The following is a 13,101-nucleotide window of genomic DNA, read 5'->3' on the forward strand; positions in this document are numbered from 1 at the left end:
TCTTTTTAACCTGTGATGTGTTCTCTCTTAGTCCAAACATACTAGTATAGAATGGCAATACCAGGTAATAAGAGCTTTATAGATACCTACTGCTTTTCTGGCTAGAAAGCTCGTAGGGAAATGGTGGTTACAGCCAATAAAAAACAACAATAATTTTTTCTTAATCCAGTAAATGATATTAAAAACAAATTAATATTTTTGTAAATATTTATTCACACAACATAAACACATATATACATAAAAGCAGTGTACATACACACACTGTGTGGTCAGACCTATGGACTAGGGATTATCAAGGCACAGAGAAATTAAGATCTTGTTTAAGTGCACATAGCTTGTGGACAGCAAACCTCTGATTCAGACTCAGATATTCTGGCACTTGGGCCCTTCCTCTCTATTTATAGAAAGCTGAAAGAAAAAGTGAAACTTTTTCTTCCAAAAAATTACATAAAATAATAAGAAACAAAGGAGAGCAAAACAAGAACAAAAGAGAGAAAAGAAACAATGGAGTTTCCAGAGTGTGCCACCCGCAGTCATTCTCAGTATTGAATGTTACTTATATTGAGGATAAGAAGACATTTCTTCTGCAAATTAAAACTACATGAGGTGTTATCTCACACCAGTCAGAATGGCCGTCATTAAAAAGTCTACAAGTGATAAATGCTGGAGAGGGCGTGGAGAAAAGGAAACCCTCCTACACTGTTGGTGGGAATGTAATTTGGTGTGGCCACTATGAAAAACAGTATGAAGGTTCCTTAAAAAACTAACACTAGAGTTGCCCTGTGGTCTAGCAATCTCATCTCTGGACATGTTATCTGGAGAAAACTCTTATTTGAAAAGATACATTTGCCCAGATGTTCATAGCAGCCCTATTTACAATAGCCAAGACATGGAAGCAACTTAAGTGTTCCTCCACAGATGAATGGAGAAAGACGTGATATAGATACACAATAGAATACTAGTCAGCCATAAAGAAGAATTAAATAATGCCATGTGCAGCAATATGGATGTACCTAGAGATTACCATACTAAATAAAGTCAGTCAGAAAGTTAAATATCATATGATATCACTTATTTGTGGAATCTAAAATATGCTACAAATCAACTTATTTATAAAACTTAAACAGAGTCAGAGGTAGAAAACAAACTTAGAGTTACCAAAAAGGAAAGGGGATGGGAAAGGGATAAACTAGGAGTTTCTGATTAGCTGATACAAACTACTATATATAAAGTAGATGAATAACACAGTCCCACCGTGTAGCACAGGGAACTATATTCAGTATCCTGAAGTAAACCATAATGGAAAAAAATATGAAAAAGAATGTATACAAAACTAAATCATTTGGCTGTAACCAGAAACTAACACAACATTGTAAATCAACTATACTTCAGTAAAAGTTTTTTTTTTTTCCTTAAAAAGACATTTCTTCTTGAGATTTGCTAATCAGCAAAAAAATAAGTCAGGGACCATATGTAAGTGACAGGCAACACATTCCTCCCCCCCCCCGCGGAGACTAAACATCAGATTATAATTCATGTGCTTTTAATACAAGATCAAAATAGTTAATTTGCCTTTTTTTAATAGCCTTACATATATGTTCAGATTTCTTAAAACACAAGATAGTCAAAATGGAAGAGTTTGACTTGTTTCTACTATTTACCAACTGTAAAATCTTGTCATTAATTTCTCTGAATTTAAAATTCTTTATTGTACACACTGTGATAAGAATTTATATCTAAAAGTATTTTGTAAATTGAAATTACTTTGATTTTTATCTAACATTTTATCTTACATTCTTAATATGTATTCGTCAATATTTAATGTACACCCACCATATGCCAAGGGATACTAAGTGCTAAAGATACTATAGGCAGTCAAGGTTTCTGATCCCTCAAAGCTACCAGTTGCAGGGGACATGGAATGGCACAGTTGCTGAGTCTTAGAAAGATTTAACTTAAAGTAATTTTAAAGGATGAAAATTTTTTTCTGTTGACATGCCCAGAATTTTTTTCCCATTGATAGAATAGTTTTATGAAGGTGTTACAGAGATTGAGTTGTATGTTGTTTGATATTTCTTTAGAGCATACAAACTATTCTAGGGAACTTTTTCATAATATTTGAGGAGTTAAGAGTATTTTAGCTTTCTATTAAATCATGTGGTATATTGACAGAAATGACCATAATGTTTAGAGTTCTGTAACTGCTAGTTACACCCATAAGAACTGCTCTATGGCACAGGGAGCCCAGCTTGGTGCTCTGTGATGACCTAGCTGGGTGGGATGGAGTGAGGTGGGAGGAGGTCCAAGACAGAGGGGATATATATCTACACATAGCTGATTCACTTCCTTGTACAGCAGAAACTAACATGGCATTGTAAAACAATTATATTTCAATTTTTTAAAAAAAGAAATTGAACTAATGGCTTATTTCTGTTTTCAGGTAAAGAGCATGGTGCATCATTTATACTTTAATGATAAACTTGATGCACCAAGGAAGACTCGTTTTCCAGAACGTTTCATGGATGACATTGCTGCTCTTGTCAGCACAATTGCTAGTGATATAGTTTCACGATTTCAGAAGGTAATGATAACTTAGTTTTTAAAACTAAGTCAATCTTTCAGGCACACATTAAACTATCATACTTCTGTTTTTTAATTTTGTTTCCCAGGACACAGAAATGGTTGAGAGACTCAACACAAGCCTTGCATTTTTTCTCAATGATCTGTTGTCTGTTATGGACAGGGGATTTGTCTTTAGCCTTATAAAGACCTGCTATAAACAGGTAACGTATAATTAGTAATAGTTAGTAATGAAATAATTTAAATTCTGTGTTTGCTCTTTAAGGGCTAGAGCTAAGAAACTTTCATGAACACATTTATATAGTGATGTTTTTAAAAAGTGGTATATTTATTATTAAGGCAAAAAATAAATTACATTTATCAGTTCATAGAACTATGGCAAGCAGCTATCAGTAAAGCCATCTTTTCCTTGAGTTATCCTGGCCCACTCATGACTCTTTAATTCCCATTTAGAAGTATACCATCAAGTCAGTAGTCTAAATGTAAAACAGCCTCGGGTTGCCATGCCAGAGTAGCATGTTTACTGAATGAACAGCTAACCCAACCTTTTCTATCTTAAGTGATTTTTAAAGCAGTTGCATTTTGCTGTGTATTCCTCATGATGAAGCCTTAGACATTGTAAAGTTTAGAATCATGGGCAGATGTTTACCCAAGTCTCAAATATATCATCTTGCCCTTTCTAAACTAAAAGTATCCTGGAACTTTCCTACAAACAGCTGATTTTGTGTTAAATTTTTCAATTGATTAATGAAACCTGGCTTTTAGAAGACATTAGTTATTTGTCCTGATAGACCATTTGGGTAGTAAGTTATATAATCATCCTAGAATTGCCTTTTAAGGGAGCTTTAAAAATATACAGGTCTCTTGTGTCCCATCCCAGCATTATTGAGGAGTTTGAATCCTGGTGGTGGGGGTGGGGAGTGTGGGAAACAGTGCTTATAAAGTACTTCCCTGCTGGTCCACAGATTAATTTAGGGGAACTACTGGTTTAAAATGCTATTTGTCAGTCTAATACTTAGAATTTTGAAAATCTGTTCAATTGGATGCCATTATTGTATATATCTTTTTTTCTTTTTTGGCTGAGCCATGCATCATGTGGGATCTTCCCTGACTGGGGATTGAATCCGTGCCTTCTATATTGGGAGCTTGGAGTCTTAACCTCTGGAGCACCAGGGAAATCCCTGTTTTGTTTTGTTTTTTAATAGAGAAGTTGAAACTATGCATGGGCACTGTTTGCAAGTATTTGCCACACTATGTATTATTCTTACTTTTCCCCTGAAATTTCATGTATTATTGCTCTCAAAACCTGTCCTGTCTTTATCCTTCAGGCATTAACCTCCTACATTTGCCACACATTAAGCTAGACTCTAGGGATGCTAGAACTCTTAAAATAAGTCAGTTTATAAATGTCTCCTCAAGTAAGTAATGGTGTAGTTGGGAAAACAGATACTTATAAATATAGGTTAGCACAAAGTGCTGAAAAAAGAATGGATAATTTATTTTATGCAGTTATTTTGATAGTATAATTTTTCTTCAGATAGAATATCCTTGAGAGGTGGAAATATTAATGCTGTATTGGAAATATAAATATGTGACTTTAAGAATGCACCTTGTCAGTGGATTTATACAGTAAATCTTGTAGTTCTAAGTATTTTATTTTAGCAGTAACTCTGGAAAAAGCTGACACTGTTACTTAAACTACAAAACCCAAAGCTGTCCATTGAGTATGGTTTTCTAATTCTTTAATTCATCATTCTGGTATTGGTATTAGAGAAATGATATGTTCAATTGGTATTTTTTTTAATTTATGCACTGCTTACAAGGTGTCTTCAAAGCTTTATTCATTACCAAGTCCAAGTGTCCTGGTGTCCTTGAGGCTTGATTTTTTGCGAATCATCTGCAGCCATGAGCACTATGTTACCTTAAACTTACCCTGCAGCCTGCTCACTCCACCTGCATCACCATCACCTTCTGTTTCTTCTGCAACATCTCAGGTATGCAAAATGTATGAAAAAGAAATTTTTTTAAGCCTGCATTTGTGGAAAAAGCATTTTAAATGTTGGGAAAAGTGAAAAGTAATACTACTGAATAATAACTGTGTGATAGGCTCCATACTCAGGGCTTTGTAAGTAGTAAATGATTAAGTGCTTTATAAATATTAATCATTTACTACTCTTCATTGCAACCCTAAGAGGTACATTCTATTATTATTATTATTATTATTATTTTTACAGGTGAACTGAAATACAGAAAGATCACTAACATAGCCAGGGTCACATAGTAAAAACTGGCAGAACTAGGCTTTGATCCGTGGCACATGTTGGCTTTATTCTAGGTCTAAGTTCTAACCACTTTGTTGTACCCCTCTGACCGATTTGCGCACAAGGGAGTGAATTCACCTACATAATAAACTCACTTGATGTTTTCACAAGTTGAGTTTTCTTGATGCAGACACAGACTGAGTTTGGGGGGCAAGATGTTTATTAGCTGTCAGTACCTATGGAAGGAAAGGGAATGAAGCATAATTAGCAGAGAAAGAAGTAAAACAGCAATGCAGTCCTGGCAAAGCCCTGCCTGCCTCTCTTGTATCCAGAGAACCCAAAGGAAACTAGGTGGTGTTCATGGGTTTTCACAGGGTGCCTAATAATTGCTCTAAAGATGACAAAAAAAAAAAAAGGATTATCATAGCAATTATTATGTGTCTTGTCATACAGAATGAAATGAAGGGATTTTGTGGTTTTAGTATCAGAGGAGCCCAGATGTTCCCGTCTAGGGAAATGTTTTGCTATATAATTCCTCAGACAAACAAGCTACTTCCTTAAGCTCTTGTTTTTTTTTTGAAAAAAATTTGTTTATTTGGCTGTGCTGGGTCTTAGTCGAGGCATATGAACTCTTACTTGTGACATGTGGGATCTAGTTCCCTGACCAGGGATTGAATCCAGGCCCCCTGTATTGGGAATGCAGTCTTAGCCACTGGACCACCAGGGAAGACCCTTCCTTATATTCTTAATGTCTGAAGTCAAAGGTGATCTGAACTCTTTTTGTTTTTGAGATTTTTAATTCCTGAAAGTAATATACTACATTAGATCAATCTCAGATGTTTGATAAAGAAAAATTTAAACTTTACTTAGAAAGATTGAAAAACACAGAGATCACCAACAACATCTCATTTTTTACCTTTGCAAAAATTCTTAAGGATCAGCCTATTTCCACATACTTTTACCTGGCTAAGACACATTTCACCTAGTCTTTTGTTCTCTTCTCCCATCTTCTGTCAAAGATGTGACTACACAATCAAGGACAAATTAACCATAGGTAAAGTTCCCTAAACCTTTAATGAAACACATTTGTTTATACTTGACTCCCTGCTGAACATCTTATCCAGCCAAGAAATTAATAGCATTTCTTCCAATGTCCCATCCCCTACTTCCTCATTTAGCTGCATAATTTTCAGATTCTAGTAGATGACAGAGACATCACTCTTTGGGAGGTAGGGACCTGAATAGTTTTATATACTTACTAAGAAGGCGATTTCTCCATAGAGAAATCTGAAGTCTGTTCTTCTAAGAAACCTCGCATTGTTGGTCTTGAATGTGGATGAAAAGGTGATAAGGTTGAGGACATTCTTGCCTTGAATGTATCTTGGGGGACGCTATTTTACAGTATTAGAAAACTTGTAAAAACTCTGAATGAACTAAAAAAATAATAGTAATTTTCAAGAGATAGTATTTTCCCTGGAAAAAACAGCTTTATTATTATTTGAAATTTCTCTGAAAACCAATAGCATTTGACTATGAATATTTCTTTTGTACTCAACAGTGAGTACATAATGCATCATATGGATTTAGTTCTTCTTTCCCTTCAGAATAAGATAGGGAAATATTTAGTGGCTAAAAGTATAAAGGAAAAATCAGATGAAAAAATTTAATATGAGAAAAAGGAAATTGAAAATAATTTAAAATGCTATGTCATCAGTTTCCTATAACAAAAGTAAGAGCAGGTGCTTTCTCCAGTGTTAATAATAGTAATATAAAAATAAACTTAAAATGTTTATCTCACTTTAAGATGATGCTCACATCTCGTTTGTTGTAATGCTCTGTCTGTAGAATGTTTTGTTGCATAGCTATTATAGTTTTGTTCTACCTCACTCCCAAACAGAGTTCTGGATTTTCCACCAATGTCCAAGACCAGAAGATTGCAAATATGTTTGAATTGTCTGTGCCTTTCCGCCAGCAGCATTATTTGGCAGGACTTGTGTTAACAGAGCTGGCTGTCATTTTGGACCCTGATGCTGAAGGGTGAGCAGACCACTTTTGCTGTGTACAGTATCAGTTTGATTTTGGTCAGTGGAACAGGAGTATCCCACTTAAGTGGGACTCAAAAGAATATTCTTTACCATTCTTCTTCTACTTCTCTGTTCACTAAGTTCCATACTCATGTTTTTTCTGTATTTCATCAGTTTTAAGAAAGACATTTTTTGTCATCTCTGAATTTGATGTTTGTCTCGAAAGTCAACAGGTATCATGTTGTATCATGGTTCAATTGGTAGTATTTTTTTCCTTCTTAATAGTACCTGAAATATTTGTGCATGTTATAGATGGACTTTTAGATTTGTTGATATGCAATAAGCACAATTCAGTTAATGAAAATAGACTAATCTGTTTGATTCTTTGGGAGTAAAATGTATCATTTGCCATCATATTAATAATATATAGCATGTACTTCAAAATTTGCCCTATAAACAAGTAAACTTGTTGTAAAAACTTCCACTCTTTTAAAGAATTATTGGAAATTGATATAGTAAGAAGAGTTCATTGTCTGATGATTTGAATTTGCAGAAACAGCTTTTCTATAAATGTGTTGTGATCGAAGATCCTTGTAGGGTATTTCTATCTTAATAGCTGTTTTCAAAAGTTTTTATGACCATAACTCATTTGGGTAATAATTGCTCTTTTTTTCAACTTTCCTCATAGTAGGATCATTAAGGAGTTTGTAATGCAGTTTAACCTGAAGTAAGAGCTCCAAAAAACAAAAGGAGATATTTTGAGCAGGTTTTATAAGAATCCTATGATGTATTTATAGAGCAAATGAAATGAGGTCTGTGAAATTCTTAGCAATAGGTACATAGTTAATGCTTAATAAATTGTAGAAGGCTAAATCTTCTGCACATGAAAGTCATGAGTTTTTTCATAGCAGCTTCTCATGTTAGGGATATATTATTACGAAGCAGGTTTTCACACTGTGCTCTGCAGAACTGTACGGTTCTGAAAAAGTTCTTAGTGTGTTTCCAGGTAGGATGGGGTTGTGGTGCAGACATTGGAATAGGGAGAGGGCAGGCTTAGTGGGTGAGACTCTGGGTCTCACCCAGAGTGCTTGCCACCACTCTTATTTTGCCATTGATAAAGGAATATAATGTCGTTTGGGGGGCTAAAAAGGATCCATTATTTGAAAAAAATCACTCTGAAAGCAACTTCTAAACATACTACCTTTCTTTAGTAACTGTTAGATCTCAGTCATTTGAATTTATATTTCCAGTATTTTTACTTGATGTATCAGAATAATTTTGGTTACCAGAAATAGAAAACTTTTCTTCTTGCCTGCTTTGTTAAAGGAAGGATAGTTATCAGTTCATGTTTGGAAGAAAGGTACGGTTTTAGCACAGTACAACCAGCAGCCCAGTGATGTTATCAGGGTTCTATTTCTTTTATTTCTACCAGGAGCCCCAGCTTTATCCTGAGGCTAGTGTACCTTCCGTGACTGTAAGAGAGTTGCTCTGGCAATTCAGAGTAAATTCTTACTTGTCTGTGTCCAGCAGAGCAGAGAGGGGAACAAACCTCTCCTCCCAAGCATGCAGTGCACATCTTTCTTTGCACTGGTCTGGCTCACTTGCCTGTCCTGCACTGTTAGACACCAGAGCAATGCCAGGTTCCTGGGTGAGTTAGATCACTTTTACTCACATGGTGTGTAGACGGGTTTTGGTTCATGGGTGGTTCAAAGCAGAAGATACGGAGCTCATGCCTCAATAGTAATCAGCTGTCACTACAAAGTGTTTAGTTCATGTGATTCTTTTTTGGTAGACCTTTTCATTTAAGCAAACAGTTGATTAACATTAATCTCTTCTCATCTTAGTATTGAAACAGCTTGTTGACTGGCTACTGTAAATGGCAGAGCTAGTCTGATTGGATCGACCTCAGGTACTAGGGGAATAGAGTCAGCTTCTTCTCAGTCTCAGGGACATGAAGGTATACCTGAACATTTTTGCATTCCACTAGGGAGGAAGACAGGTGAAGGAGATGTTGTGTAGGTGTTCGGTGGTGTCTGATAAAGAACAGAGAATTCTAACAGTCAACCTTTTTTAGAAATTTATTTATTTTTTAATTGAAGGATAATTGTTTTACAGGATTTTGTTGTTTTCTGTCAAACCTCAACATGAATCCGCCGTAGGTTTACATATACCCCCTCCCTTTTGAGCCTCCCTCCCATCTCCCTCCCCATCCCACCCCCTAGGTTGATACAGAGCCCCTGTTTGAGTTTCCTGAGCCCGACAGCAAATTCCCGTTGGCTGTCTATTCTATGTATGGTAGTGTAAGTTTCCATGTTACTCTCTCCAAACCTCTCACCCTCTCCTCCCCTCTCCCCATGTCCATAAATCTATTCTCTGTGTCTGTTTCTGAGATTTTGTGTAGGTATTCAGTGGTGTCTGATAAAGAATAGAGAATTCTAACCATTTTTGTGATGAGGTTTCCTTCTCAGAGTCAAGGATCAGTTCTGTTAAAATAGATACATCTCTGTGGAACAGTGTAGGGCTCATGAAAGACTTATTTTTTTAAAAAAATTTTGTATGCTGTATTCAGAGTTCTTTTTTTTTAATTTTATTTTTAATTGGGGGGTAATTGCTTTAAAACATTGTGTTAGTTTCTGCCATCCATCAACATGAATGAACCATAGGTATACATATGTCCCCTCCCTCTTGACCTCTGTTCTGCCTTTTTGCCTCTTCAAGCTGGTCTTCAAGGTGGCTCTTTAGACACTTTCTGACCCTCTAAAGTCTGAAAGCAATGATAACTGTGTTCACCACTACTTTTTCTTTGTTTATTGAGTTTAAAAAATGTAACTGGAATAGCTTTAAATAGTAATGTACAGGATTATAAGCTGTTACTGCTATTTGTTTTCTCATCTTCTCACTCTTTCCTACACCTAGTCCATTAGCAAGTGCTTTAGGACCACCTCTTAAAATATATCCCAAGTCCAGCTACTTCCCTTCCTCTTTACTGCTACTCCCCTAATCATGCTTCCCCTCTTCCCTCCCTAAAATCCCTTTTCTACACAGCAACCTAAATGGTCTTTTAGAAATGAAAATTAAATTATATTGCTTCCTTGGTTAAAACTCTTCAATGTGTTTAAAAGCACACACTTCTTACTTTAAAGATAGTTAAAAGTGTATGCTTTTAAAATAACATTTAAAATAAAATCCAGACTTAGTAATGAACCTCAAAACTCTGTATATGTAACTCTTGTCTACAGTATCACTTCCCTTCTTCCTTATATACTAAAATCTAGCCATCCTGGACTTGTTTCTGTTTCCCTTATGGGCATACCAAGTCCCACCTTAGGGTCTTTGCACTTAGATTTTCCTCTGCCTGAAGCAATGCTGAAATTACCCTGAGATATCCACACAGAGGCATTTCTTCCTTGTGATTCTTCAAATCTCCAGTCAAACAGTATCTTCTCAATGAGATGTCATTGGGCCACCCAATCTGAAATATAGCTGTGTTACCCTTGCCACAATTATTCTTAACCATATAAGCCTGTTTTATTTTCTACGAAGCATTTCCCTGAAATTTGCTTGTTTGTTCATTATCTGTCTCCTCCCATTAGAATATGAGCTCATGAGAGCAGCACTTTTCTTTCTTGTTCACTGCTGTATTCCCACTGCCTTAGAATTGTGTCTGGTACAGAGTGGACACTTGGTAAGTATATGTTAATTCAGTGAATGAATGATTGACTATTTGAGACTCACATCTCATCTCTATATTTTACATTTTTTTTCACATTTGCATAGATAAAAACAGCATACATTGTCTTAGACCCTTAAGAGGGATGTTTTTACTCCTTTTGCTTGCTAAGTAATCATAAATAATTTCTTGAGTAGCAGTAGTATGTTCTAATATTGACCAAAGATTTGCTCTTTAGAAATTTTCATTTTAGTTAGAAAGTTAAAACTTTGAAACAATATACTATGGTTAAATGCAAATTTTGTAGTACAGAACCTAGTTCTGAAGAAGATTAGCACCTTTGTTATAAGCATTTGTAACACTGAATTATTATTTTTGTGTCTGTGTTTCTTTCTTGTTAAAGCAAGCTCTTTAAGAATAGGGGCAATGTCTTATCTCCAACATCTAGCATAAGATATGACACGTCTTGTGCGTGCATGTGTCCTGCGCATTCATGTGTTTGTGTTCATGTGTTTGTGTGTGCGTGTAAGAGCTGAGTGTGTCTGAGTACTGTAGACATATGAAAAGGCTTAATGAAGATGAGTGGATAGAATTTACCTAGGTTGAAGTCTGGGGCTGGTAGCTGCTGAGAGATGGCTAAATATTAATATACCCAGGTTTGGGAATCATCACTGGTGATACAAGTTGAAAGAGAGGACATAAAAGGCAAATGACCAGAATCTGAAACTTGGGAAGAATGATAGAGAATATGAAGAGTGGTGGGAGCTAGTTAGAGAATATACTGAGAAGAAAATATAAAAGGTGACAAAGTGTCAAGTTAGAGAGTTAGAAAATGAAATCTGAGATATGTCCATTAGATGGAGTTCTCAACAGTATTTAAAAATATACTTTTCTGAATAAAAATTTGGGAGGAAGAAGAATCTCCAGCTAGATTTCATATATAGCTTTGTAAAATGGAGATAAGATCAAAAGCCCCAGAGAAAGAATACCTGGTTTTAAATCATAGCTTTTAAATCTGCTCTGTGATTTTAAAGAGAAAAGCTAATATTTACTGAAGAATGCAGTGTGCAAAGCATTGTGGTAAGCATGTTACATAAATGATGTAACTTAATTCTCACAGCCACTTTATGAGGTAGATTATTTATACATAGGGAAACAGAGGTTCAATATCTTTGAAAATTTAGCTATTAAATGATGAAACTGTTACAGTACCACATTGTAAGCATTAAAAAAACTTTTAGTTTCAGAGAAAGAGAGTAGATATTAGGAAGTAAATGGAAGAAAATGCTTGATACAGACTGTACATTCAGGAAATTTATTACTAGATAAATCATATAAGAGAAATACTATATACAAGCCAGAGTAAGCTAGTTTCAAGTGAAGGTGTATTTCCAAGGGAAGAACTTAGTGAAGGGATTCATTGAAGCTATTGAAGAAAGGGGAGATTCACTGACCATAAGGGGAAACTACTTTCTGAAAGAAGGTACAACTTTCTCTGAGATAAAAGGAAAGTTGATTTGATACCTGTAAAGATGGAGATGCACTGACAGATCTGGCCAGAGCATATTTAGAATGGCTTTTCTTCCCTTGAAGAAAAATGTTAGAGGTAAGGTCTGTTGAGGTTGATGGTGAGAGGCTTAAGGAAAAAGAATGAGATCTGAAATACCTGCCAGCTACAGCATTAAGGGCAGTTGAAGTTGGAGACATTTTACATTAGAATGATTTGCATCATCAAGCAGCTTCAGTCTAAGAAGAGAAGCCAAAAGAGTGTGGAGAGTGATCCCTTGCTAGTGTTGTAGCCCAGTTGAAACTTGGGCTTAGAAGTGTAGAAAGTAGTAAGGGCCCAAATGAGCATGGAAGTTCAGTTTAGACAGAGATATCAAAGACAACCCTTGTTGTGGACTACATAATCCATAGGTAGAGGATTTTTCCTCTGCAAAAGGAAATAAAAGTTTATTTTGGATAAATGTGAAAAGATTTCACTTGATGAAATAAAATTTACAGCTACTTAAAACTCTTTTGCTTTAAAATATGACTGTAACTGATCTTAAGTTATTAATATTAAATGCATTAATTTCTAAGGAATTAATGAAAATATATTCAGATGTACTTCTAAGTGAATTTATATAGTATTTCCTTTTCCCTCCTTTTGTATTTAATACAGTGAGACATTCACTAGTTTTATTTATTTTTTGAACATTCATTAATTTTAAAATGAAAAATGTTTTATAGGAATACATGCAAATATGTGGCAAAGTTAAGAAGTATCACCAATTGATTCAGTACCATGACTAACTATTTGCTCTAAAGATGTTAACTAATCTCTGTGACCTTACTGTAACTCCTTCTTCATCTTCTTTTTAAATAGACTGTTTGGATTGCATAAGAAAGTCATCAATATGGTACACAATTTACTCTCCAGTCACGACTCAGATCCACGGTACTCTGACCCCCAGATAAAGGCTCGAGTGGCTATGTTGTATCTGCCTCTGATTGGTATTATCATGGAAACTGTTCCTCAGCTATATGATTTTACAGGTACTTAGTATATTTCAGACAAACTCTA

At 35.3% G+C, this 13,101-nt stretch overlaps 1 protein-coding gene across 5 annotated transcripts in view; it reads left to right on the forward strand.

The window, feature by feature from the left end:
• DOCK7 (dedicator of cytokinesis 7) overlaps positions 1-13,101 on the forward strand; it is a 184,372-nt gene that overhangs the window by 119,103 nt on the left and 52,168 nt on the right. For all 5 annotated transcript variants that reach the window (XM_043461118.1, XM_043461119.1, XM_043461120.1 and 2 more), the window contains 5 exons: positions 2,441-2,581; positions 2,670-2,783; positions 4,404-4,574; positions 6,739-6,878; positions 12,904-13,073. In XM_043461118.1, coding sequence (XP_043317053.1) covers positions 2,441-2,581; positions 2,670-2,783; positions 4,404-4,574; positions 6,739-6,878; positions 12,904-13,073 — 736 coding nt within the window. The remainder of the gene's footprint in view (positions 1-2,440; positions 2,582-2,669; positions 2,784-4,403; positions 4,575-6,738; positions 6,879-12,903; positions 13,074-13,101) is intronic.

This window comes from Cervus canadensis, chromosome 2 (genome assembly GCF_019320065.1).
Source record: "Cervus canadensis isolate Bull #8, Minnesota chromosome 2, ASM1932006v1, whole genome shotgun sequence".
NCBI classification, from domain to species: Eukaryota; Metazoa; Chordata; class Mammalia; order Artiodactyla; family Cervidae; genus Cervus; species Cervus canadensis.